At 42.9% G+C, this 27,621-nt stretch overlaps 3 protein-coding genes across 3 annotated transcripts; all 3 read right to left on the bottom strand.

The window, feature by feature from the left end:
* Window positions 1-3,054: 3,054 nt before the first annotated feature.
* Window positions 3,055-7,687, bottom strand: cipcb (CLOCK-interacting pacemaker b). Its single transcript, XM_010882227.5, has 4 exons — window positions 7,334-7,687; window positions 6,498-6,679; window positions 6,111-6,277; window positions 3,055-5,892 (listed from the first exon to the last, which is right to left on the bottom strand). The coding sequence occupies exons 2-4, from the start codon at window positions 6,604-6,606 to the stop codon at window positions 4,960-4,962; spliced, it is 1,209 nt and encodes a 402-aa protein (XP_010880529.1). The 5' UTR covers window positions 6,607-6,679; window positions 7,334-7,687; the 3' UTR covers window positions 3,055-4,959.
* Window positions 7,688-8,123: 436 nt separating this feature from the next.
* On the bottom strand, window positions 8,124-14,368 carry LOC105017540 (snake venom vascular endothelial growth factor toxin ICPP). Its single transcript, XM_010882228.4, has 7 exons — window positions 13,914-14,368; window positions 10,516-10,549; window positions 10,180-10,376; window positions 9,891-9,970; window positions 9,344-9,370; window positions 9,130-9,195; window positions 8,124-8,998 (listed from the first exon to the last, which is right to left on the bottom strand). Exons 1-7 carry the CDS (start codon window positions 14,091-14,093, stop codon window positions 8,977-8,979), a joined length of 606 nt encoding a protein of 201 aa, XP_010880530.1. The 5' UTR covers window positions 14,094-14,368; the 3' UTR covers window positions 8,124-8,976.
* A 4,849-nt stretch (window positions 14,369-19,217) lies between these two features.
* Window positions 19,218-27,194, bottom strand: actr10 (actin related protein 10). Its single transcript, XM_010882229.3, has 12 exons — window positions 27,004-27,194; window positions 26,481-26,553; window positions 26,291-26,373; window positions 25,994-26,102; window positions 24,571-24,746; window positions 24,284-24,363; window positions 22,601-22,636; window positions 22,341-22,420; window positions 22,117-22,190; window positions 21,638-21,719; window positions 20,582-20,783; window positions 19,218-20,279 (listed from the first exon to the last, which is right to left on the bottom strand). Exons 1-12 carry the CDS (start codon window positions 27,078-27,080, stop codon window positions 20,098-20,100), a joined length of 1,254 nt encoding a protein of 417 aa, XP_010880531.1. The 5' UTR covers window positions 27,081-27,194; the 3' UTR covers window positions 19,218-20,097.
* Window positions 27,195-27,621: the final 427 nt, after the last annotated feature.

Here is a 27,621-nt window from a genome sequence, read left to right as displayed (position 1 = left end):
GAATGGGTTTTAGCAAAAAGCAGAAGCAGTGAATTGCTGACATCTGCTGGTTGTTAATAATAAATAATATAACTATATTTGTGTAGCACTTTTCTAGTAGTGACACAGTGCTTTACACACAATAAAAATAGAAATACATACAAAATATATAGTAGCGGCCCTACCAAGGTCGCTGCAAAATACATACAAATATCTTTTTTTGAAGTGAAAGAAGTAAAAATAATAAACAAAATATAAAATCACAATAATTAAATATTCGTAAAAGACATCTTGTAAAACAATTTTTAGGTAAATATATGTATTGTTCACCCGGTGAAACGATCACTTATACGTATAATTCTGTATGTTCAGTAGAAAAACGTTTTTGCTTAAGTCAATGTTTTTGGGTTATTTGACTTGGGTACGGCGAAGTACACTAAACAAAGTACTAAATAAAACAAGGGGGGAAAATGGTTAAGATGGCTATACTGTCAAGGAAGCGCAGCGCAGCAGCACTCAGCCGCCATTCCACTCCTGGATGGCACGGAGGCTTGGACCAGCTTCGTTTCCGACCTTGGCGGGTGGACCTCTCTTTATACCACCTGATGAAAACAATTTTCTTCTAAAATATGGACGCCTATTCCTTCTTGTCTACAGTTCAAACCACTTTTTTTTATCCCTACCCCTCATGATAGGGGAATTCACCTGACAGGAGCCTCGGTTGTTAAGACCTTCTTTCTGGGAGGCTGCGGATCTAACTTTTTAGGAAGCTTCAGGAAGCTAGTCAAGCAAGATACACAGAGAGCTATGTTGTCCATGACAAGTCAAAGTTCTGTTTACCTAAACCTTTTAAAATTTGTCTGATAGCTTTGAATCTAAGCTTTCTATGAATATGATTAAAATGTATAAGTAAGCAAGTCATTGTTGCATAATGACATATGGTGATGTGTTCATGGGGTGTTAGAATGATAACAGACCTACATCTGACCCTGTTGCAATGCTATTACACATTTTCAAACTCTGGAGACAAAGACTTTAAAAAATCCCTGTGAGACAACATCAGCCTGATTAACCCCCTGGCTCACAGACTTCTGCTACAGTTTGTTCACCATCTGCTCAAAAATGTAACTGTAGACTACATAATTTAAACAATGTAGGTTAACTTTGGAACAACCCTTACCTACACATAGATCTAGATGCATTTCCCCATTAATTGAAACTGAGATCTATTAGTAATTACACAAAAATTATGTTTTACCACTAAAACATGTTTATCATTAATGCAAGTGATTGAATGCGTTGGCGTTTCTTTTCTTAATTTTGTTTAAAAGATGGATGCTAAAAGTTGGATCTGCAGTCTTTTAAATGTCAACGGGTTCCATCCTGAGCTCCTCAAATTCTTTCAATAAATTCTAACATTTGGACTGTAAAACTAAATAGTGTGAGATAATATTATTCTCTCCTGTGTGCGATGTCACTGATTTGGATCTTATCAGTATTTTCACTACAGATTGACAATATTGTTCTTGTAAATAAAGTTTATTAAGCAAGCAGTGTATCTTTAAAAAAAAGTGTACAAAAACATTTCACTTGAGCAACTGAAACACAGATACTGCATTTACTGATCATTGTTTTGATTTGCCTTTTTGCAAATAAGAGCTTGAAGTTGCCTGATGACTCAAACAGAATTCTTCCAGTGTTTTATTGTTCAATCAATCAATCAAATGTATTTATAAAGCCCTTTTCACAACAGCAGTTGTCACAAAGTGCTTTACAGAGACACCCGGCCTTAAACCCCAAGGAGCAAACAACAGTAGTGCTGAATTTCAGTGGCTAGGAAAAACTCCCTAAGAAGGCCGAATTTTAGGAAGAAACCTAGAGAGGACCCAGGCTCAGAGGGGTGACCAGTCCTCTTCTGGGTGTGCCGGGTGAGATATTAAGAGTCCAATTGGAATTATTAATACATTTCTCTGGCCTAAATCCAGAGGCTATTTGATTTTAGACTAGGTCAAAAGTATGACCAGGTGGACAAGGACAAAGACAGCAACGGGCCCCCCAAACCAGGTAATCCGCAAGTGTGGACCAGGACCTCATGTCCTCCTAAAATATAAAACTGGAGGAAACTGAGAAAAGTTAGAAGTGCATTCCTCATATCCCCCAGCACAATAATATAGCAGCGTGACACCTTGGAACTGAGACGGGGGGGTCCGGTGACACTGTGGCCCGACCCGGGGGAGGCCCCGGACAGGGCCCAACAGGCAGGAAATCAATCCAACCACATTGCCAGGCATCAACCAAAGGGACGCCCACCAACCGCAACCCCCCTGAATGAGGGCCGTGTATTGTATCGTTCACTACGTTCTTCAGTCCGAGACTGAAATAACTGAAGTTGTGTGTGGGTAAGTTAAAAAGAGGATTGTATTCTGCCATAGGACGTATATCCAAACAATCAGAGAATCAATGCCCGCAAGCCACTTTTTACCCATGTGCATTCTGGCTCTGGATTAATGAGTGGTTGGAATGTGTTTTTATTCTAGAATTTACCAGGTAGGTGCTGGGATTCAGGCTGGACTACAAAGACCATGTAGACAGCCCCTAAGCATTTGCCATAGCCACTTTGATGGGAATCCCCATCAAAACTGAACTGCCACCTTTAACTGATGTTCAATTTAGAAAAGCGGCCCTCTTCTATACTTGATTTAGCTCGAGTGGACAAGTGAACACCACTGCCAGTGGACATAGCATTTTTAATCAACGCGGCTGAAGTTTTTTGTCAGACTCAAACCTCATTGTTCAGACCCCTTGTGAGGTGTGTAGCGATTCAACTAACTCTTAACTCTCCACTGCATGGGCAAGTTTGCTTGAAAGTACACTAGGACATATCAATGTAAAACATAATTAAAGGGCTGAGGGCTTGGGGTTTATGGGCCATCTAATTACTGTTTGGAGTCAGACCCAAATTTATAGCAGACATAACAACTGTGCGTGCGGTTAGCATTTGGCCAGGGCAAGGAGTTTAGGCAAACAGGCATGTTTTCAAGGTCCAACCTCTTACAAATTCAAAATCCACATAAATTAATTTTGCTACAGTTTATAGTTTAGAAAAGGATGGTAATACAAAGACATTGGTTCAACATTGTCTGTTAGGATTATTGAACATTTTGTTATCAATCACAAGCTACTACTGCTGTGTAACTGAAACATTTAAGAAATATAAATATCACATTTCAGTTCTCTTTGCAATGAGGAGGCAACATAGCAAGGATAGAAAGGCAGCTGCCAACATATAAATATAAGACTCCCAATTCGAGCCAAGTTTCAAGATAGGTAACCAACAATGTTAAAATAAGCAAAATGACCATTTAAAAAAAACAAAACGCTTTCAATTCTGGTAAGAAGCAAATAAAGCCTTTTTTAGATCAGGAATTTACAATGATGAATTTATCATTGATATATTCAGGAAGCGCATGTTTCAAAATTGCGGAGACCTATTACTACTTACGCTGAAGATACTACTTACGGTTCTTTGCATTTCAGGCTTAAAAGCAAACATGATTTACGGACTTTGTGTTTTAAACAATTGAGGCACACAGATGCTTTGCAGGGCTATATGACAAGATCTGGCACTAGGGCCTAATATATGTGTAAGTGACTTAAATCCTTTGAACACCACATAATCAATTGTCTAAATAGGGCCAAGACTACCCTAACATAGGACAATGCAATATGATATTTGTTCTATTAGAAAAACACAAATCACAGATAATACAAAAATGTTAAATCCTTAACCTCATGATAAGCTGTGTTACTTTAGAGCTACTCCCCACCACAATTTTTGCTTTTTCCATTTCAAGGCATGACATTTGTGAAAAGAAATATCTGTAATAAGCTCTTAGTTCAGAGTTATAACAACATTTTTATGTCTGTTAAATTCCATATCAAGTAAAAGGACAAATATTCAAACCATCAAGGAAAAAAAACTCCCTTTTAACAAATGAAAGATTATCAGGTTCGATGTTCTCAAATGATTTGTCCCAGCTGCCTTGAAGAAAAAGTATACTCCATATAAATGGCTTTCAAACTACTTTCTAATTGTTTTAGTGCAAATACAATAATAGGGTTTAAATAAACTTCAGCTTTTAGATAAGGCATTGACAATACACAAGAAAAAGTTGTCTGCCTATTCTCATTTCAGGAGCTTTCATTACTCTCATATATTCTTTTCTTAGTTTTTTTAAATAATTGTCAATAACGGTTTACTTGTTCAGAAGTCACAAGAGCAAAAAAGTATTTGGTGTTGGTTGCTTTTCATTCTTAGAACTACAATTGTGGCAACTGTAAAAACTATCAATGAAGATCCTTATTTTAGCTGTTTTACTTTAGTTGTGTTCAGTTGCCAACTCTTAGCACTCTAACTAACCATATAATGCAAGCCCCCCTACCCCCACCCCATGCCATGTTACAAGCTGTCACAGTGACAGTTGAAACTGTCAGCTGGCGGAAACGTTCATATTCCAGTAAAAAGCCCCCAGAGCGTGTCTCAGAGGTACAGTACAACATCAAAACCGATTGTCAAAACCAGGAAGACGGTATTGACGGAAAGAAGGGCAAGTCACTCTAGGTGTGACAGAAAAAAATTCAACATAGACCACCCACATCCTCATATAAGTCAAAGTGGTGTACTATATTCTCATAGTGGGGACTATATAGGGAACAGAACAATTGAATAGTGTGCAGAAGCCTCCCATCCACCCTGGCCTGGTTCAGAGTAAGGCAGGCAGGCTACAACACGTATACAGAAAGTGTGCTTGGCCTGGTTTAGGGTAACTGCACCAGGCAGCATAGCAGGGAGACCCGTATTTAGGTCAGAGTATCTGTCTGCATGATCAGTGTGGGCATACTGCAGGCTCAGCCGCCTCAATCAGACCCAGCCTTTCCCCAGTCCAAATGGATCAAACCCTACGTTTACGTAGCCCAGGTCTAATCTGCGTCAGGTGTTAAGCTGTTCTGCCAACCACCACCTTTCTCCTTCTCTTCCTGGAGGCTGGCCTGCAGCTTGCTCCAGACGCTGGTGTCTCCTGTCTTCAAGGCCTGCAGGAAGAGGCTGGTTTGCTCTTTGAGCCTGTCCAGCTCCCCCTGGGTCCGGCGGTTCTGACGGAGCAGGTCCTTGGTTCTCAGGGTGATGTCCAGCAGGCCGGACTTGGACAGGATGTTGTATGTGTTGCAGAAGCGTTTGCGCTTGACGTCATCGCCAACGCCGCCCCCACCGCCACCTCGGTTACCGTCATCACGACTCTTGTCGTCGTCCGTTGCGGTGGGTTGTGGGAGGGCTTGGGGTTTCTTAGTGGGCTCAGAGGTGAGGGACTGTGATGGGGTTAGGGTCAAGGCGGGGGAAGGGGCAGGGGTGAACTCTGACCTGCTGACTGCTGGGGAGGGTCTTGCAGGACTGCTGCAAGCACTGGAGTCTGTGAGGGAGAGCGACGGGGTGAGGGAGAGCCTGAGCTGGGGCGAGGGGGACAGGGAGCTTGAGTGAGGAGCGAGACCAGGGGTGCTGGAACCAGAAGAACCAGAACTACCAGACTGGTGCCTCTGCTGCTTGCCTCTGTGGATGTGATGGCGCTCCCGGTGGCTGGAGGCCAAACCACTGCCTCTCTCCGACCCTGAGGACGAAGAAGACGAGCAAGAGGTTCCTCGCCCTGAGCAGCCGGAAGTGTCTCCAGGGTGAGGGGCGATCTTGGGGTAGGACCTGAGGATGGGAATATACTTCTTGGGGCGCCGGCGTTTGGTGGAGGCCTCCTTGGAGTTGGTGCACTGGGAGACCACGGGTTGGACAAAGACCACCTGGGGCTGCTGGACCACCTCCACAGCCGGGCTGAACTCCCATGGTTTCTGAGAGGGAGGAATGTCCCCAGGCTGGAGTAGGAGGGCACAAAACAGAAAGAGTTGTAAACAAACAGTGACATCACTACGCTACAAACAAAGGACAAGATGTGGAAAGGGCAGAATGTTCTTGGACCCATTGAATTGTTTTTATCCTTCATCATTAGTCATCCCAACAAGATAATATAATCAAAAAAGCTAGACCCTACTGACTTACTATGCACTGCTTTAGAGGAACATTTCTGATATACCTGTTTTAAGAGGACATTGTTCATTATGATCATGGGGGACATGTTGGAGTAGGACCCTCCGACCACAGCTAGCTGTGGGGGCTGAGACCCTGACACCGACCCTGGGCGCTGAGCGCCTCTCTTGGATGCGGAACGAGACAAGCCATCAGAATCTATGTTGCTGGCATCTGCAGAGGAAGAGAAAATGGGAGATTCTCAATTGCATGCCTGTCGCATCGTCTCTACTTGCCTCCTTCTCAAATCGCATTGGATGAGGTAAGAGTGGACTGAGATGTCCAGCTTTCTCATCCAATGGGTTTTAAGATGAAGAGTGGACGTCAGGAGTGATATGGTGGGGGACGATAGTTGGTAATAATTAATAGGATAATAGCATAATTGAAGGCTAACCTGAGAAGCCAGAGTCTCTTTCTGAGTCTGTTCTGGAGCTTCCAGACTTCATGGTTTGTAGTTTGCCCATGGTCCTAGAGTGCCCTTCTGCTTTCCTCTTGGTACTCATGTTGTCTTTTTAATTGTTAGTCGCTCAGACTACTAGCTACACCCACGTCAATGTAATAAGATGGGTAGGAAACCTATGAGGCAGAAAAAGAAATGTCTTGGTTATTAAACGGTTAGGCTACTTCATGTATATAATAACTCCTTCCGTTATCTAAGGGGGTGCCATAAGATGTTTTGTAGTCAGCTGGCTAGCGTACATTACAAACACATTTTGCCCAATGGCATGTGGCTTTGTAGGCCATCTCAACTCAAGGATCTTGAGCAGAAAGATAAATGTGTTTGTGTGATTTTCTTGCAGAAACGATCCTCAATACTTCGAGGTAATGTAACCTGCATGTACTCCTGGCTTCATGCCATGGTGCCAAAATGTACGGACAGTACAGTTCATTGTATGATGTGTACAGACTCAGTACTTAGGTACATGGTAGTTCCCAGCAAGCTAAGACAGGACGTAAAATACTATTGTTTGTATTATCCCGTTATAATGTTCCTTTTATATGTCCTTGCTGATAGGATCATATTTCTGTATTGCTGCAGTTCAGCATAATAGCTAGCTACAGTAGTTACTCAAATTGAAGTTAGCCAGCTAACTAACGTAACTTGTCTGAATAGCATCCAACCACAACTTCCTGGATGGTATTAGCTAGAAACGATAATAAAAAAATAGTCAAAAAATTCGTAGACATAATCAATCCACAAATCTACTTCGTTCCCTTGGTCAACCCTACCTTGTGATATGACGTCTGCTCCCAGTTTTCGCCAGTCTCTTTCCGTCTAGTGAGAATGTGAACGTTATTGTAGGAGTCGGCTAGACCGAGTACAAAATACACACGGTGCTGTACACGGGACTAGAGTTCTGGTACACCCATGTCTACTTGCGCACATGCAGGATGAGATTTCAGAAAAATCCTCGGAGATAACACGTTCATGATCAACATCGTGCATAAACCAACTTCTAATATTCCCGGACAGTCAACAACGTCATCCGGGGGGTAAAAAGCTGGAAGGTTACAAGAGAATGTCAAATCTTTGTACCTCATATTTCCATATTTGGACGTATATGGGCGTGTCGTAGTGTAGACGCGTCACAATATTTGGGCTGTACTGCCCGCCCACTACAAAAATGTCAATGCCTCTCATTGGTTTACGGTTCGGCACTATGCCTTGAAACGTGACCGCATGCAAAAAAAAGTGTGACACGATGAGAACATCGTGTTCAACAGTAAACCTTGCCCGTTTCGCACAGTAGGCATACAGGCACTTCGCATTTAGCGGGAATCCGTGACCCGAGACCATCCTGTTTTGTGAAATTATATAGTCTGGCTGTACAGTCATCTCCTCTTGAAGAAGTCAACACAGAATTGTACAAAGAGAACTGTTTTCGGTAGTCATTCCGTTATATCATAAAACAACTATAACATAGTCATAACATTCATTCATTGAAGTCCAAACTTAATTCACAGGTGCCATGCACAGGTGAATAATTAAAATGAATAAAAATGTACACTTTAAAATGTACACAATTACCAACATTTTATATTCAAGGCAGTGTACTCCATATGGATTTGTTATTATTTTTTTCTGATGAAAATCAGAGCCTTAAGCAGTTCTTCCACATTTCTAAATAAAACCATATCACCACACACCTAGCTTGAATGAAACATAATTCTACATATGAACACTCTTGAAGAATGTAAATGTGTGTGCGTCTGAGTGTACAGCAGTCAGATTGTGATTATCTTCTGGGCCTCTCAGGTCCATTAGTAGTCAAATATTAGAACTTCATACATTTTTATATAATACATATGTCCATCTCCTCCTTTGGTAATGCACTCATGTCTCTGAAACAATGTTCTGAGCCTTCAGTACAAATATACAAATGTTACGAGCAGAACTCAAAACAGTGGTCAAAACTGTGAAGTTGTACGTCCTGCCCTAAGTGCAGTCTGCAACGGTTCTGTATTGTTTCAGCCTTCTTTGTTGTTGTTCTATACAGATAGGCAGCTAAGTTCCTTCATTTTCCAACAGCTTTTCAGGAAAATTCCATGTACGGTGGGGCTTATCCCTTGTCCCTTGGCAACTAGTTTTCTCCTGTCCTGCCATCTCCTGTGCCCATCTCCTCTGTGTCCATGAGGTGGAGCTACTAACTCCAATTTAAGTAGAATATTTTCCCTAAAAGTATTCTCAAGGCAAGCAAAGGTTGTTACAAATCTGGGATGAAGTAATTTGCCGTTCAGGGATTAGTGCGTTCTGACATACATGTCTCCCTGCAGTGGATTTCCATGGGGGACAAACTGAGGCATTGATGAGGGGGTGAAGGGTGGTTCATTCCATAGCAGAGAGGTTATTGTACGATGATATGAGGATCCACCTAGCTGAGAGGCTGTTGGCACCTGGAAAAAAAACAGTGTAAAGTAACAGTAAGCTATCTTTTTATCGCTCTCTGTCTTTCTGTGGGTGTGTGTGTGTGTGTGTACGTTTCACAATTTCTTCCACCAGAAGAGGGCAGTCTAGTAACACATACTTGCGACAGTCTTTGGCTCTCTTCCTGAGCTTCTTTCTCCGAGGACGGATCCTGTCTCTGGGACTGCTAAACAATAGGAAAGTGCCGTTTCAGTAAAACAATTTACAGAAACAAACATGTCATTCTTAGGTAGTTACTATGTGATTACCATTTTGGAAATAAAGTAGGAACTAATTACATTTCTGACACCACAAAAATAATCAATCAAACTCACCTTTCATTCAAATCCATCATCCTGAGTCTAAAAATAAAAGGAAATGTCTCATGAGTCTAAACAGGATCATTAATTCTGGCCACCATAGCACAATGTTTGGTGATGGAAAACAAAAACAGGGATTCCTTATTTGATGTGTTCAGATAAATGTAACAAAGTTTAGACAAAGGATGTGTCTTTGAGAAATTCACTATGCTCCAATGATGCCGGCTGGGAAAATAAGTCTGGCACTGTCTAGGGTTGATGGGGTCAAGGGCGTAGGTTTGTGTTGCATTTTAAGAGGTCAAGGTCAATTGTCCCCGCCATTTTCACTATTTACCTGGGGTTGAGTCAAATTGACCTATCTGTAAAATTGGGGGTTGTGATTACGACCCCCTTGTCTCCCCCATTTCTACGTCCCTGTATGAAGTTGGTGTCAACCCAAGGTTGTCTTGCGTCCGCTCACTCCAGCAACTCTTTTTGGTTGGTTAGATACCTGTAAAACTTGAATAAAGCAATAATGATAATACCAAAAAAACGTATGTATGTACCACGCTGGTTTCATTACCTGCACTCACAGCTCTGATGCTCCACAAACGTTAACTCAACCTGCTTCCCTGTTCTCTCAGCTGGAGTTATCCTCATCAGCTGACACACACACACACACAAATACACACAGGAAAACAAAAATCTTTGTTGAGGTGAGGAAGTGAATGCTTTTTCTAACCATCTTTGACATGTTTGACACAGAGATAGCCCAGGGGAAGCCATGGCCTCATGTTGGATTCCTGGAGGAAGTACAAATTGCAGGGCACGAACCCACAAACAATGGGACAGTGACATGGAGTGATCCCCACCTGCATGGTGACGTTACGCATGGTGGTCGGGTGGCACTCCAGGTTTTCGTCTCCGCAGCAACCAGCGCATCGCCACAGGAGCACGCACGCCGGGCTAAAGATATGCTCCACCCCTTCAGGGTACTCGTGTTCCACCTTCACCAACAGCTCCATTGAATGACACAAGCTCCTCCCCCAAACCTCCTGGAAAAGCATCACTGCAACAAGAGTGGGCCTGAACTGTCACTCAGACTCATGTTAATTGACGGCTAACCACTGTGTTCAGTGTCTGTTAAGAGTGAAATAATGTGACCTAACTGTGTAACATTAAGTAATTGGAAATAGAGCTATCCTTACCTTCAGAATGCATTTCCACTGGGGAGTGAGAAGTCTGCAATAAATAGAAAACAGTATCATTTTAGATAGGAGCTTATTACTACATGATTCCGTAACAACAAGCCTGTGACAGTTGAAACAGACTCAGCCAATTACAACAGCTTTGACTATGAAAAGAGGTTGGACAGCTGATTAGCATTCTCTTTTGGTAGAATGATAAAGCTATGAGACAGCAAAGATTCTATTATAACATGCTTCAGTTCAACCAAGGTTGAGGGGCCAGAATGAAACTGAGCCAAATTACATTGCAGGGCATCTGACTAAATCAGGGATGTCAAACTCATTTTGTCCAGCACACTGCATTACGTCTTCAGTATTTTCCTATATGTTATAGTCCAGCTGAGGTTTTTTTCTGTAGCAGCTACGTGTCATCAATCAGCAACCAGAGGCAATGATGTGGCAATTCTGCAGCCGTCCACTCCTGAAGCCGTAGCGATGCCACATAATCAACCAGAACCAACGATACATGACCACTAGACTGTTCCCACAGACCACTGAAGTATAAAAAAGGCATCCCAGGACATCTCAACTGTAAGTCTTTGTTTGGACACAGTGTGAGACATGTCTCGGGTCAGGAAATACGAACACAAGCAAACACAAATAAAAGCACAGTAAGTGGACAGGCAGCTCACAGAGACAATGGGAGAGACTCAGACTTGGGAGTTCTTACAGTTCTGGCTTGTCATCCATGACCTCAATGGCACTCCATTCCTCCTTGTAACCTCTCTCTACCTCTATTTTGCTCTGTCTTTCTCCATTTCTACTCTCATAAGTTCTATTTTTATATAAATGTCAGTTTTTCTATCCAGGCAGACTTAGAGAGAAAATTATGTTTGTGAGGTTATGATATTGTGTTCCCCCGAGGGAGCTCATGGTCCCACCTGGGCTCATTTAAATCAATTTCTCTAAAGAATCTCCCACTTCACTCTTTTTCAACCATCCTAGAATCATATGTGAACAGTTGAAACTAAAAGTAAACAGAGGAGCAGTTTTTTTCACTATGGATTTGCTCTGTTTGCTATGTGACCACACAACCCTTGTGCTGAAATGGTGGTCAGGTTGTGTACTCAATCGCGTGGAGCAATCAAAATTCAAAACCAATGTCCATTTGTACTGATACGAAAAAAGCGGTTATTGGCAGAGATGGAAATAAAATGCCATTTAGGCTGTTGAGTAGTGGCGAAGCATAGCTTACTCTCCCCTGGGTGCGAACCGCGGAGGACCCCACCCCTACCTGATTTCCCCGTTAATATAAATATTTAGTTCTATTCTCCCAAAAATGTACGCACGTTTCACGTACCATGATGAACATTATTTGGCTACAACAAAACGTAGCTGCAGTTGCTAGCTGCTGTTGGACCTGGATCACTACTGTAATCCCGTTTCGCTATAAACTGCGATGCTGCTCCTGTCATTGTAACGTCAGATCTAACAATTTTCTCTTGCTTCTGCTGCTCAACAACTTAACTAAACACCTTTGTCAAGGGCACATATCATTATATTTATTTTTATAATGGATTGCTTTTCTTTCCTGCCAGACATATCTACGTTCCATTTTTATGTTTTGTTACTTCATTTTCCACTGTTCAGATCCTTAGCATACGAGCTGACAAAATCCTACGTACCCAGGGTTGCCAGATTCACAGACAAAATATGAACAATCATCCGCGAACTCCTCATAAAAACCGCACGCTGTCATAAAAATAGCCAATTTTCAGGACATTTTCTTATCTGGCAACGCTGGCTACACACCCAGGTCATTGATGAGTCGATTATTCAATGCATTATTGAATCATAAAAAATAAAGATGTTTATCACTTCAATTCCAACTAAATAGTATGTAGCAAATTAATAATAATATATATTTTTTATGCTTGTTATTTTCAACATAAGATAAACTTCCTGAGGGCCCGCACACACATTAAAGCTCCACCTCTGATGTTGAGATAAATATTTAGTCTCCTTTGAGGTTTTTTTTTGTTTTTTTTAACAGTTTTTCACATCCAGTCTCTATGGCCCTGTTATCACAACAACTCCCAACAGATTCAAGGGAGTTGAGGATCACAGAAAGTCTTCCTCATAGGCACCAGCCAAGCGGTTGTTTTTTCCCACTTTGCTGTTCCATCCAGGAGGTAATAAAGGCTAATGCGTGAGTGCAATCTCCCTCACCTGACGACTTAAGTTAAATTGGCTCGAGGTGCCTGGCGAAGTTGAGTGACGAGATCAGGATACCCTTGCTTACAATGCCTCCCAATTCTACAGGTGATGATGGCCAATTTGTATCACCCATGAGATTTCACAGCCACTTGTCAGCAAACCGCACAGTCATGGCTCAAACCTGGCTGTGGGGCTCAGGTTGGTACTACAAAAGGGCCAAACTGAGCATTACCTATGAGGCAGAGTGTGATTTAACTGTAATAATGAATTAGTCAATAATTCATAATTAATTAGATGCCTTTTGTTTAAGATTATACAATTCAAGTACCCTCCTTGACAATATAATGTTAGTTTTTCACTATCAAACCCACTCATTGTTTCTAAAACTCAGTGCTGCAAATAAATATTTAATGCGCCCTGAGCATAGCCACTGTAGGTTTAGCACCACAAACATTGCACCAAAGTCCCCAGACGTTCTTAGAGTTGCGTTTAGAGACATAAACACAATCCTTTTCTGAACAGATTTTCTGTGTCCCAGATGTTCCAGCTAGCAGCTGCTGATGGATTATCTGTTACTGTGACTTCAGCTCCTGTAAATATCTGCTCTCAACAGCATGGTAAACATCCCTGCGTAAATAGCTAAACCGGTATAAACGTCACACTACATTTCCCAGAAAACCTCAAGAGCCCTATACAGGGGGTGGCCCCTCAATGTCTGTTGAATGTGTTGATAGTTTATGGGCAATTACTTCTAAAACGTTATAGTTCTGATGTAATTACTGTAGCTTCTTGCACAATGAACCGGTAGTTAATTTGATTATTTAAATCTCTTCATGATTCACTTAGACCTGTACCTAGACCTCATGAGAAATACAAAAAGTAAAGTAGCCTTACAAATAGCTCTAAATGTGACTCAGTGCTAATGAGAGTCACATTTCGGGATCAGAGGAGAAATTGAAGATAAATAGAAGTTTTGCAAAACTGAATAGAGACCCCAGTTTTGACCATTAGGCATAATCACAAATATATTTAATAAAAACATGTTTCGTGCGTTGCTATATTAAAAATAAGTAGGTGTTTTTAATCAGATTAAGAACCATTGTTAATCATGCAGCCTAATGAAACTAAAGCGTTTCATAAATTCCAGAAAATATGTTACGTGTTGTCTGTTCATACGTGGCTATTAAAAAGTTAAACTTTACCTGGGCAGGCAGTAAGTTGAAAAGAAGAGTTGTAAAAATTTGCGAGACGCAGACGAGACTTTGCATCTTGAAAGGACACGACGGACTGATTGAGCGCTTCTCGAATGCCCATCTCTGACTTTGAAGAACAGGAGTCAGAGGACATACAACATTCTGTTCGATATTGCGTCGATGGACCATAATCAAAATGCGATAAGTAACATTTAATGACGTTGCTCTGAGTGTTTATTAAAGCGTTCTAATGTCCCTTATGGAGAGCATTCCCAAGCCCGTGCTTCTCTCTCCCCCTCCCTGACCCTCTATACCTCCCTCCCTCTCACTCACGATGTTTACCCAGAACCGAACTGAGATTGCGTTTTCAAAATGTGCATTCACACATTGTAGGCTATGTATTTTCACTTTGGAATAGTGGCATTTTCATGAAAATAACATGCAAGATACGGGATGATACCTGGTGATATTTGTTGGAAAGAAACTGGGAAGTTCACTATTGTGACATTTGGAGGAAAGGACTCAAGTCCTTGACCACCCGAACCAGATTGCTAGCTTGTGGTAAGAATTGAAATCTTTGAATCATCAATTTATTTTCATATATAGAAAATAAAATTCCTCCTATAGAAAATAAAACACTCAGAGAGCCTTTGAATTGTGCCCCCAAACCAGACACGAACGGTACTTATCAGTGAATTGCGAGTGGGAAGTGCTTGTGGAGCATCAATGAAGAAAAATCAGGTGGCCTAAAACGAAAAGAAAAGGTGACAGCATGTTACCCAATTTTTCTAAAGAAGGTGATGTAGTCAGTGAGTGGTGGAAATTAAGTTAGCTTAGTCATGGCTTACTCCATAGTGAAATAGGCTACTTTTGCTCCCCTAACATTAGATACTTACAGTGGATATAAAAAGTCTACACACCCCTGTTAAAATGCCAGGTTCTTGTGATGTAAAAGAATGAGACAAAGATAAATCTTGTCAGAACTTTTTCCTCTTTTATATCCACTGTAATATCTTCACAGAAAATTCTGAGTGTTTACATTTCATTCCTCTTTTAGTCAACATTTAATCAATGCAGGCAAACTTTTAGCAAACTGTTGATCCAGAATTAGTTGTCTCTGCCCCTGCCTGGTGCCAAGCCCAACAGATGCAGCTTTAGGGTCAGCAGCCCTGTCTGTCCATCCCCATACCCCTGAACCAGCCCTCCTCCCTGTCTGTCCATCCCCATACCCCTGAACCAGCCCTACTCCCTGTCTGTCCATCCCCATACCCCTGAACCAGCCCTACTCCCTGTCTGTCTGTCCATCCCCATACCCCTGAACCAGCCCTCCTCCCTGTCTGTCCATCCCCATACCCCTGAACCAGCCCTACTCCCTGTCTGTCCATCCCCATACCCCTGAACCAGCCCTACTCCCTGTCTGTCCATCCCCATACCCCTGAACCAGCCCTCCTCCCTGTCTGTCCATCCCCATACCCCTGAACCAGCCCTACTCCCTGTCTGTCCATCCCCATACCCCTGAACCAGCCCTACTCCCTGTCTGTCTGTCCATCCCCATACCCCTGAACCAGCCCTCCTCCCTGTCTGTCCATCCCCATACCCCTGAACCACCCCTCCTCCCTGTCTGTCCATCCCCATACCCCTGAACCAGCCCTACTCCCTGTCTGTCCATCCCCATACCCCTGAACCAGCCCTACTCCCTGTCTGTCCATCCCCATACCCCTGAACCAGCCCTACTCCCTGTCTGTCTGTCCATCCCCATACCCCTGAACCAGCCCTCCTCCCTGTCTGTCCATCCCCATACCCCTGAACCACCCCTCCTCCCTGTCTGTCCATCCCCATACCCCTGAACCAGCCCTACTCCCTGTCTGTCCATCCCCATACCCCTGAACCAGCCCTACTCCCTGTCTGTCCATCCCCATACCCCTGAACCAGCCCTACTCCCTGTCTGTCTGTCCATCCCCATACCCCTGAACCAGCCCTCCTCCCTGTCTGTCCATCCCCATACCCCTGAACCACCCCTCCTCCCTGTCTGTCCATCCCCATACCCCTGAACCAGCCCTACTCCCTGTCTGTCCATCCCCATACCCCTGAACCAGCCCTACTCCCTGTCTGTCCATCCCCATACCCCTGAACCAGCCCTACTCCCTGTCTGTCTGTCCATCCCCATTCTGTGGGAAAAGAAAAATGATCAAATTATTTTTCCACAAAATGATCATTATATGAAACAAAAACTGTCTATTGTCTGTATTGGATGCTGGAAAGTTTGAAGCATTGAGTGACTCCATCTGTATAAGTGATATAAGTTATTCATTAATGTTGAGAATTTCCCAGGCAAGACTTGTACCATTAAAATTACATTTAGAATGTAACAGATGGCCTTTAGCACATTTCTTATGGAGGGTATCAGTCTTGCATCAAATAGTGTATGCAGTCGTTTTCTCAAGGTCGGGAAAGGCCTGTAAATGAATAATCTGGAAGTTTAGACAAAATTGTTTCTCGGTCTATCCAAACTGTAAGAGCAGTTGTAATGTATTGTAATGTATGCTCGTTATGACACCAAAACCTGTATGAACACGTTTTAAGAAAAAGTTTTTTCATGTAGGCCTCTATCTTGATTCATTAGGTTTATTCTTGTCAAAAAAGCACCCCATGCTCAGAGAGGCAACAGGACCTTTCTTCATTCTTGACCTCTCCTTAACCCTTTATGCTCAGTTTTGGAGCTATGGTGCGATAACCTCATTGTGTCGGGTGAGACCATGACAGGGAACGCCCTCAGTGGAACCAGTGTACATTTCACCGAGATGTTTCACTAATTAGCTAAGCTATTACATATAAAAAAATATACAATTTATCGCCATGCATGAGCATGTGATAATACTGTTCAACAAACAAACATTCACACCAATGATAAATATAGTTACTGATGGTGGTCCAGTATGGAACCATCTTACATTTCTGTGATTAACAGTAGAGTGATTGATGACAAGCTAATTAGGGCATTTGTTTTAAATGTGTCTGGAGAAGAGATACTAAGAAGGATGATCCCGCCTATTGCTGCTTCCTTATCACTTTCTCTTCACATTGTATACAGGAGTTGACTTGACAGTTATCCTTCTGAGTGAAGTATGTTCAGTGGTTTACCTTTGCCACCACATACCTAGAATTCATTGAGTTGAGCAACCATCACAGGGCATTTGCACTTCAGTAACAGCAAACACTCTTAACCAGAACAACGTAACAGTTAAAATAAATAGAACGGCATAACAATCTGTCAGTCAGCTTCTTAATCAGGGAGGGCTCTCTAGCAGGGTCAGAGGTAACAGCTGTGACTTTTTTCCCTGAGAACTTAGTCAACGCCCAAGTCCCATTCCCAGTGTAGCCCCTGAGTTTGGCGCTTCCCCAGTCTCAAAGGAGGGGAAACGTGGACCAGGCTCTGGGGTGCAGGAGCTGGTGGAGCTTCCTTTAGATAGAGAAACAGCAGGTGGCTCTATGCTGTGTAGCATCTCCATGGGAGACCCAGATGTGGAAGGGAAGAGGGGGAGAGGGGGAGAGGGAGGGAGAGAGAGCGAGAGAGAGCGAGAGAGATTCATAAGATGTACTTGGATGTCTCCGAACAGAGAGTGGATGCTAAGGAGAATTGTAGTGTGACCCCTTGGGTGGTTTGGTCTGCGATGTGGGTCAGTGATATCTGGATGTGGTCACTACCACAAAAATACAAGAGTGGGTCCTGTAGGGTCACAGTGGGTAGACCAACAGAGAAAGCTCCTGGGAAAGAGGGAAAAAGGGTGTGTGTGTGAGTAAAAGCGTAGATGACATGCAACTGAACTACAGTACGAGTTGTAGCAAAAGATTTCCCAGAGTCTGTGCCAGCCTCTGGGCCCAGGTGCATTTCGGGTAATGTCGCCACGTCAGTTCCCAGGAAAACACAGTAGCAAACGCCTAACGTTTAGGATTTATTTGACCTCTGAGGCTAAACAACCACAAACCCTTTCTTTCTCACACACACACACACACACGCAGGCACGCACGCACACACACACACACACACACTCTCTCTCTCTCTCTGGTTTTACTATGGTGCCTTCTAGTGGGCAAAACATGCTGTACTAAAAACCTGTGAACCAGAAAAAAAAAACTGTGAAAGAAAAAGAAAAAAAGAAATCACTGAACAGAAAACAAAATAAAGGTATTGAAAGTCTGTTACCAGAAAACAATTACAAATCTCAAAAGGCAAATTTCAAATGGCAAAATGGGGTCCATTCAGATTGTGAAGACCCATTTTCGACTATTTCCACATATTTTCAATTGGATTGAGGTCCAAGCTTTGACAGGGCCACTCCAGCACATTGACTTTTTTTGTTTTTAAGCCACTCCAATGTGGCGTTGGATGCATTGTCCTGCTGGAAGATGAATCTTCCCCCACAGGTCTCTTGCAGATTTCAACAGGCTTTTGCTAGTGCCCTTCTGCAGATATTGAGTTGCCTGAGTATTTTCAATGCCTTGGAAATGTTATATCCTCTGCCTGATTGGTACATTTGAAGAACCTTGTTTCAGTTTTGCTTAGAATTTTAGGAATTGTACTACCTGTTGAACCTCATTGAGACAGGGGCATTTAACCAAAAATTTTTCCCTTCAACAGATTAGTTAACTTCAGGTGTCATAATTTAGGGAGTGAATACTTATGCAATAAACTATATTTGGTTATACATTTCTAATTAATTTAGGATGAATTGTTGATTTTACTTCTCACTTTGACATTATGGACTTTTTGCTGACAAGTGGGAAGTAACTCCTGAATAAATCTATTGTGTTTTCATGTCGTAACAAAATGTGAAAACGGGGATGAATACTTTTGAAGTTCACTAAATAGGTGTCATCAGATCCAGCAGAGATTAACAGGATTAATAAGTGTGCTTGCTGGCTTTCCTGAACAGCTGTCTTTAGCTACTCCCTAAACAGTGAATACAAGTGCATTTCACATAAAAAGTAGTCAAAGCAACTTGGTCCTTGCTTTTCAGATGTAATATCGCTCCGTATTAGCAGAATGACACATTCATGATGCTAACTGCGCCCTGGTAATCATTATGTAAAGACAAGAGGCTTGAAAAGTATCATCAAACAATACTCACCATTAGTCTTCTCATATCCTTAAGAGGCCCATTATTTATTTTGTAAACTGTGGGAATATCTGAATGTGTGAATTTGTGAAACATTATTTGAAGGCTCTCAACAGTGAGCCAGAGGTCTCGTGAAGACAGAGCAACATAAAACAGACAAGAATGAAAAGATAAGGAGGACAAGAGCCAGAGTGGGAACAGTTTAGGAATGTTTATTTACCGCCAATCGACGTGATGCATTACAGATAAGCGCTCTTGAGAGATTGAAACTGATATTCCAATGTTTTACATGGCAAAGATGAAACAATAAATAAAGGGCAAATAAAAACACTTCATTTTTGCTGAAAAACAACACCTGGGGATAGCATTCACAATGACTACACAAAGAACGACTTGATGGAGCCACAGTGGACTGCAATTTATCTGGTTGACCTTCAGTACATTTTCTTAGCGTTTTCAAATACAGCTTAACCGCATGTTTTCAAATGAAAAGCATCAATTCAACTCCACACATCTGCCTCAAGACGGTAATCAACACATGGCCAGAAAACTGTTCCAAGATCACCCAAGCCAGAAAGTGACCATGGCTTCTTGAATCCATGGACATGACACACAATGCAACGAATCAGAAAGCCAGCCACTGTGCCCACACGCTCATTAGCATCTAGTTTGCTGATAGAGTGGGCGGAGTCTGGGTGCCAGTGTGCAATCGGAGGAACAGAACTCAAACAGGAGCCGTGTGGTCACATATTTGAACTAAAACCCCCACAATTCTCGATGGTCTGGCGGTCGAGAGACTGGACGCATCTCCACAGGCTAAATGGACATAATCGGCTCCTCTTAGGGTTTGTCACACTGTCCTCACCGTTAATCAGTAAGTTCAGCAAAGATGAGGGGAAGGACAAGGGCAGTGGAAGCCACATATTATGTCTGGGATAAGTATGTTATGGTTAGAGACTGAACTATGTCTACAATGGCACCTTTCCCCCTACAGAGTGCCTCACTGTGGACCAAATGAGTGCCCTTCAGAGGGAATAGTGTGGCATAACAGGCACAGAATGGCCCAGTGGGCTGGTTTATTTCTCGGTGGAGAAGGCTCTCTTCATGAGTGGCGGCGGGGTCTTCCCGGCATCGTAGACCGATTCGGGGGGCGGGGAGCTGAGGCAACACCAGTCGGGAATACGGCCCGTCTGGTTGTAGTGGTCGCGAGACACGGAGCGACTTCCCAGGATGTCCTGGAGAGCTCCAAAGATGGCACCTGCACAAAGGAGATGAAAGCAGGGGATGGACTCACTAATCACAACCGGGCTCTAAATAATCAGCGGGTACTGACGGATCCAACCAATTTCCACAAGGACAGTGGTTCTCAAACCTATGCTTGGAGACCCCTAACCGTTCCATGTAGTTGATGTATTCCATAACTAGCACACCCCGATTCCACTTGTCTACTAATCGTTAAACCCTAAATAGATGAGCTATAGCATGTCACACAGCAGTTAAGCCATCCGATCCATGCACATCACCAGTGTCTGAGAACAGGGCGTGTTATCCGTGACTAACCTCCGAGCCACACAGTGCAGTTGGGTTTTGCTGGAGGACTGTGAATCTTGAAGGTCTTGGTGGCCAGGGCGTTGCGGTACTTGGGTTTCTCCACCAGGAGGCGTATCTCGGCCAGGAGCCGATGCAGGAAGCCGGGCAGCATGGCCGTGCCCCCGATGATCACCAGGTTCTCAGACAAAGCCTTCCGGGTGTCAATAGGACACTGGTGGTGGGGGGGGGGGTCAACAAACAGTAACGTGTGTGGTTACTAATTCATCAGTCACTATGCATCAGTCACCTTCCATATTTCCCCTAAGATATCTGGAGCCCAGGGAGCACCAAGACTTTTCCAAACGACTGGGTTGAAGAGTTCAGCATGCTGGGCTTGCAACAGATGCACGTACATCCTGCGTTAGGGAGAATGGTCATGTATGCTACTTAAATGCATTAATAGGCTCACACGGACATAAATCTGCTAAACGAGGCCCAGGCTACTGACTTGGCTGTCTCAGGAGGAAAACCTCATTGACCAAGTATACCCTGTGGAGTGGACTGTTTACAAGCTTTCTGCGTGGCCCGTCACAGTGGTCCAAGATGGATAGGCACTTATGTTACTGTGCTTACAGACTGGTACCGCAACAGCCCTGCAGGAAGAGTAAGAGGCTGCTCTGCCTATTGAGATTAATGGTCTGTCATTAGCCTGATCCGGCCCGTCTCGGAGGAACCAAGACGATTTTCACCTCAGCCAGCCCGAGTCTGCAAAGTGTTGCTATGGTAACAGGGTTAAAGTAAGTCCAGTGCGTTTTGTGCTTCGTCACGAAAACGGAAAAGGAGGAAGGAATTACAGAATGGCAGACCATTTCAATTAGAAGGTGCAGATGCCTGATGAAAGGTCATTGTGACCGAGACAACATCGCCCAGTAATTACTAATGAAGAGAGCGTCGCGACTCGCAAATTTGTAAGCAGCCTATTTCAGCAGCATCTCATCTCCCGTTGTTGGGCAAAAATAAACCACTCATCTTTCTAAGAAAGAGATAAAGACATGTTCTTTTTCAATATTAATTCAAAAAGTTTACCTTGACCAAAGCATCGAGCAGCAGAGTGGCCACACTTTTCTCCTCGTTGTCCTGCTCAAATAACATCTCCATTACAGAGTCCCTGAGAAATGAAACAACCCCAAAGTCACTCTACATTACATCATCACAACACTACTGTGAATACCTGCAGTTCCTTGAGATTTAATAAACTTGTTTAAGGCCCTAAAGCGCTAAACTAGTCTCATTAGCTGCTGAGAGGAACCGAGAGACAAGTCATGATGAACGACTTTGCAGAAACAACCCAGATTCAATAATAGAAGGTGACCCAGAAAGACAAGGAACTGAACTTAACAGCTAGGTTTTAACTGTGCTGGACAAGAAGGAAATTATGGATAATGTCAGAAAACCCAACCAGTTTGTTGTGTATTGTAAATATTGTGAAGGACATTTTGTTCTAGCGTTAGCAAAGTCTAAAAGCTATTCACATGGAATGAAGGCACCACAGGATAAACAGATACCTGATTTGTCCCTTGATATGAAGAATCTTCTCCCCATCCAATGGGTAATCTACATCAGGGGGTGGTGTTGGACGCTAGGGGAAGAACATGGAGGGGAACATATCAAAGGCACTGGATTACAATATGAAAGGCAGTTATTGGAAAAACACAGGAATGACCATTCCTCTACACAAATCAACTACAGACATGCAGACTTGTCAGATTGGAGGCTGATGGTCACTGACCTCAGCTGTGCCCTCCAAGTTAAACTTGGCCTCCTGGATCTTAAGGCCTCTTTGTAGGTCACTGACAAAACAAGTCCTGACTGAAAAACAAGAAAACCGCATTACTGAGTATGTGAGTACAACACTATAAAAGAGGAAAATGTTTTTGCCTTTTGTAGCAAAAATAGATTTCATTTAAAAGCCACACAGGAATCCCTGCAGTGTTTAGTCTGTGTGAAAGCAGTAAAAAAACAGGGGTTTTCAGACTCTTTTGAACATACCCTTGATATCCTCCACCACCTCCTCTGGGATGGAACCTGGGAAAGACAGACAGGATGATTAGAAAGACAGGCTAAGTGGGTCATAGAAAAAGCTATCCATAACACAAATCTGACAGAGCCCTTCAATTCAGGACAAAAGTACTGCATGTCTTTGTAGTCTAAAGGGGCACGGCATGGTTTGGCGCCATCTGAGACTGGAGGAAACCTCCTTAGACTACAGATTTGCACTCCTGGGTGGAGGCAAATGGAGAAAGTGACAAAGTCCCAAACATCGCAGGGCATCTGAGTAGTTGGAATTAAACTGTATACATTTGAACGGCTCCAGATGTTTCAGCCATGGAATAAGCACTTCATTTGACGGCCCACTGATGTTTCAGCCATGGAATAGGCACTTCATTTGACGGCCCACTGATGTTTCAGCCATGGAATAGGCACTTCATTTGACGGGCCACTGATGTTTCAGCCATGGAATAGGCACTTCATTTGACGGCCCACTGATGTTTCAGCCATGGAATAGGCACTTCATTTGACGGGCCACTGATGTTTCAGCCATGGAATAGGCACTTCATTTGACGGGCCACTGATGTTTCAGCCATGGAATAGGCACTTCATTTGACGGGCTCCAGATGTTTCAGCCATGGAATAGGCACTTCATTTGACGGCCCACTGGTGTTTCAGCCATGGAATAGGCACTTCATTTGACGGCCCACTGATGTTTCAGCCATGGAATAGGCACTTCATTTGACGGCCCACTGATGTTTCAGCCATGGAATAGGCACTTCATTTGACGGCCCACTGATGTTTCAGCCATGGAATAGACACTTCATTTGACGGGCCACTGATGTTTCAGCCATGGAATAGAATCTTCATTTGACGGCCCACTGATGTTTCAGCCATGGAATAGGCACTTCATTTGACGGGCCACTGATGTTTCAGCCATGGAATAGGCACTTCATTTGACGGGCTCCAGATGGTACTGCAACGCTGTGGCTCAGTGGTGCAGAGAGACAGGTGGTCTACGCCACATGGGTTTTAATTACGTACGCCCGTCAGAACTGTCCAGGTCTGCGTCAGCCAGCTAGGGAGACATGCTCTTCATGACGATTCATTCTGAGAACAGAACTAAAGTAGGCTTATTTTTATGTATAAACCAATATGCCCTCTGCATTTACCCCAGACTATAACACGGACGTATGAATACTGACTGACAACCCCAGAAACCCTTCACTCCTCTACGTATGACAATGGAACACCCGTGTCATGACTGTGCCAATCTTTGGACAACTTTATTAACAAGACTGCATTAAAGCAAGTAGGAAAACAAGTGGCTCAACCGGGCAGCACACTAACACTGTTCATACAATGTCAAGGCTACAAGGTCGCAGGTTATATTTCTATTATCAACCAGGTACTTTAAATCCTGAATGCTGATTGGTTGATAGCTGTGGTTGAATTGAAAAGGTTAACGACAGCGTCAGGGATGATGGCAGCAACGCCCCTAAGATCCCAGAGAGCACTAAGAGCATGCAGCCTGTTTATAATGTAAAGCTCCACCCTCACTAGAGTCAACCAATCGCATTACTTTTGCCATTGTGTGCAGAGCTACCTCAAAAAACAACACTGATGGAGAGCAAATTAAGTAAGCTGCTTTTGACCAGCTAAATCCTGATGCAGGGATCTTACCAATGACTGTTGGTAGACTCTGTCCAGTACTGGAGTCTGAGTCCACTGTACACTGTTCCACCAACACAGTATGCAGCTCCCTGAGGGACAGAATACACAGACATTTACAACCAAGTGTACCTCTAAAAGCAAACTCCTGTCTGATTCAAACAGAAAAAACAAAAAGGTAAGAGTGCTTAAAACATAAATCTCTGAAGAGACCGAAAGGTTGTTTCCCTGGAGTTCAGCATGAGACAAAGTAATACCAACATCCCTGCCCTATCTCAAACACACACACACACACATACTTATGAATGGCCTTTCCACCCAAAGGCAGGGCTTCCCAGGCGGAGAGGACAGGGATGCACTCGTACACAGGCAGCACTAGTGTCTCTGTGTAGCCACAGTCCATCACCAGGGCCGAGTTGATGCCCAGAGACATGATTGACATGAGATGACTCGGGGCAAACAGCACCGACGGAACCTGGAAAACACACAAGTCATCACAGGTAAGAGACCGTAGCCATACAATTAAATACAGTTAAGTACGGAAATAACTGGACACTAACACACATTTTTTTTTTGTGTCTCATTTTACAAAAGATAAAGAAACACAGAAACAGAGTTGCCATTGAAGGTCTCAACTGACTGTCATATGATTTCCTCAAGCCAGGCCTACTTCTGCAGCTGTTCACCAAAATAAACGGCTTTAGCTAGCTAGTGACGTTTTCATGACCAACCCATTTCAGAAAGAACATATTACTGTACTAACATATTTGTCTAAATACATGTCTAAAAAGATCAACTTGTACCAGAATGATCGGAAGAAAAAAGTATTGAGAAGGCTTGGAACGGCTCATGATCCGAAGCATACCACATCATCTGTAAAACACAGTGGAGGCAGTGTGATGACATGGCCATGCATGGCTTCCAATGGCACTGGGTTACTAGTGTTTATTGATGATGTGACAGAAGACAGAAGCAGCCGGATGAATTCTGAAGTGTATAGGGATATATTGTCTGCTCAGATTCAGCCAAATTGAGCAAAGTTGATTGGACGGCCCTTAATTTTACAGACTGAGAATGACCCAAAACATATTGTGAAAGCAACCCAGGAGTTTTTTAAGGCATGAAGTGGAATATTTTGCAATGGCCAAGTCAATCACATGATCTCAACCTGATCGAGCATGCATTTCACTTGCAGAAGGACCCACGAACAAACAACTAAAGACAGCTGCAATAAAGGCCTGGCAAAGCATCACAAAGGAGGAAACCCAGCATTTGGTGTTGTCCATGCGTTCCTGACTTCAAACAGTCATTGCCTGCAAAGGTTTCTAGACAAAGTAGTAAAAATTTAAATTTTATTTGATTGTGTTCATTTGTCCAATTACATTTGAGCCACTGAAATAACAATTCCTAAAAGTATCATATGATATTTTTGTTCAACCCCTTGAATTAAAGCTGAAAGTCTGCACTTCAATTACATCTTGGTTGTTTCATTTCAAATCCATTGTGGTGGTGTACAGAGCTGAAATCATGAAAATTGTGTGAGTGTCCAAATATTTCCAGACCTAACTGTATGGAGATGGCGTCCAACCCTAACTCGGCATTCCCTATTTTGATTGTCTGGGTTAGGAGAAGCCGACGGGGCTTTCGTAGCAGGTACACTGGATCATCAACAACACATGCAGTCGCAGAGAGACAGCGAAAAGCCACATTCTCAGACAGTACCTCAAACTGTTTGAAGAAAACTTTGGTGAGGGTTTCTCTGAAATGGGAAGGGCAGAGGATGGACTCGATGATCACCACCCTCCTGTCACGAGGGTTCACAAGCAGGTGCCTGTGTGGGATGGGGGAGCAGACAGAGATATTTATTACAGACTAGACAGTCAGTCGCTTAACCATCACAGCTCTTATGACCTGGGTTGCATTTACATAATATCAAATGCCATCCTACCTATGGAGGTGATCGCCACTGAATCAAGTCAAGAATTAATTACACACCCTACCATGTCAAACGAGCCTCACCTGAAGTAGAGCATGTGGATGAACTCCTTGAGGTTGGAGTACAACTCCTCTGTGTTTATGTTGTATTGAACCACTTTGACAGACTGAGACAGAAGACAAACAAAAGTGGTTATAGACAAGGCTGTCCGTTTCAATACTGCCCATCTATAAATTAGAAAATAACCAATTATTTGCTCACTAACTAGCTTACCTGCTGTTGTCCCGGCTTCTGGATCTCGCTGGGAATGATAAACCTGGGACCCGTCTCTCCAGCAAAACCACATCTGCACGATCATATACCCAGTTAACTAATCAGACATTGACATTGTGTCTCATTGTACAAAAGATAAAGAAACACCGAAACACAGTTGCCATTGAAGGTCTCAACTGACTGTCATATGATTTCCTCAAGCCAGGCCTACTGCTGTAGCTGTTCGCCAAAATAAACCAGCTAACGGCGTTAGCTAGCTAGTGACGTTTTCATGACCAACCCATTTCAGAAAGAACATATTACTGTGCTAACATATTTGTCTAAATAAATACGTGTTTTCAACACGGGACGGTCCGTCTACGTTTACATGAATAAGATTTTAAATCAATCATGAATAATATTTGGCTAGCAGTCATCACTGACAGTGACAGGCAATGTTGTTAACATTATTAGCTAGTCATCTAGCTGGCTAACGAACTACTCCAGCTACGATAACCACATAGCCGGCTAGCTAAATACTCACTTTGTGTATGCAGCTCCTAAATCAATTACGACTGCAGTTTTTTCTCCACCACTTCCCAACCCTTCATATAAGGGCATTTTAACGTATTTATTATTATTATTTTCCGAAATCGTGAAGTTATAAAAGATACGATACACAAGTGCAAGGTAAGGAATCCCTACTGGGTTGGGCTGGGTCCTTCCTGCTTGAGAAATTACGTCTGTGGATTTTGCCTGATTAAAAATATTTGTCCTCCCTATGAATTAATAGGATTTATACTTTAATGTATATGTTTTAAATCGGAAATACAAATGCATTTAAAACGTATATAGTAATATATACATATAATAAAAAAGGTTATTTTACAGCCTATATGCACAAAGTTTGAGTTCGTATGAAAGGATCGTATGAGAGAGTAGGTCGGAAACAAAAGCACACACATTTTAATACTGTTATTCTTGATAGTTTGGACATATTATTTAGAGTTTACGGTTTTGTTCATTCTAGGGGTTTTATCAATTTCGTACGGCAGGTGACTTTCTAAGGTGCACAACGCAAGTTTAAGAAAGATGCTGTCCATTCAGCACCATATTGGAAAGAAAGCGTTGTACAATACGCTGTGCAAATGCATTTTTTAAA

This window comes from Esox lucius, chromosome 18, assembly GCF_011004845.1.
Source record: "Esox lucius isolate fEsoLuc1 chromosome 18, fEsoLuc1.pri, whole genome shotgun sequence".
Taxonomy (NCBI): domain Eukaryota; kingdom Metazoa; phylum Chordata; class Actinopteri; order Esociformes; family Esocidae; genus Esox; species Esox lucius.
Note: the sequence above shows the minus strand (reverse complement) of the source record. Positions and strands in the feature narration are given on the sequence as shown.

Bases quoted from the DNA above. Each gene is read 5' to 3' on its own strand.
- LOC105017540 (XM_010882228.4), bottom strand. From the start codon at position 14,093: ATGGTCCATCGACGCAATATCGAACAGAATGTTGTATGTCCTCTGACT. The intron at 9,971-10,179 runs GTGGGGATCACT...TGTGTGTGTCAG, and splicing joins TGCGTAACGTCACCATGCAG to CTGATGAGGATAACTCCAGC. The intron at 9,371-9,890 runs GTAATGAAACCA...TTTTATTTTTAG, and splicing joins CATCAGAGCTGTGAGTGCAG to ACTCAGGATGATGGATTTGA.
- cipcb (XM_010882227.5), bottom strand. From the start codon at position 6,606: ATGAGTACCAAGAGGAAAGCAGAAGGGCACTCTAGGACCATGGGCAAA. The intron at 6,278-6,497 runs GTTAGCCTTCAA...CTTCCTCTGCAG, and splicing joins AAGAGACTCTGGCTTCTCAG to ATGCCAGCAACATAGATTCT. The intron at 5,893-6,110 runs GTATATCAGAAA...CTCCTACTCCAG, and splicing joins ACAATGTCCTCTTAAAACAG to CCTGGGGACATTCCTCCCTC.
- actr10 (XM_010882229.3), bottom strand. From the start codon at position 27,080: ATGCCCTTATATGAAGGGTTGGGAAGTGGTGGAGAAAAAACTGCAGTC. The intron at 26,554-27,003 runs GTGAGTATTTAG...ATGATCGTGCAG, and splicing joins TTAGGAGCTGCATACACAAA to ATGTGGTTTTGCTGGAGAGA. The intron at 24,747-25,993 runs GTACTGTCTGAG...TGTGTTTTCCAG, and splicing joins TTTTCTTCAAACAGTTTGAG to GTTCCGTCGGTGCTGTTTGC.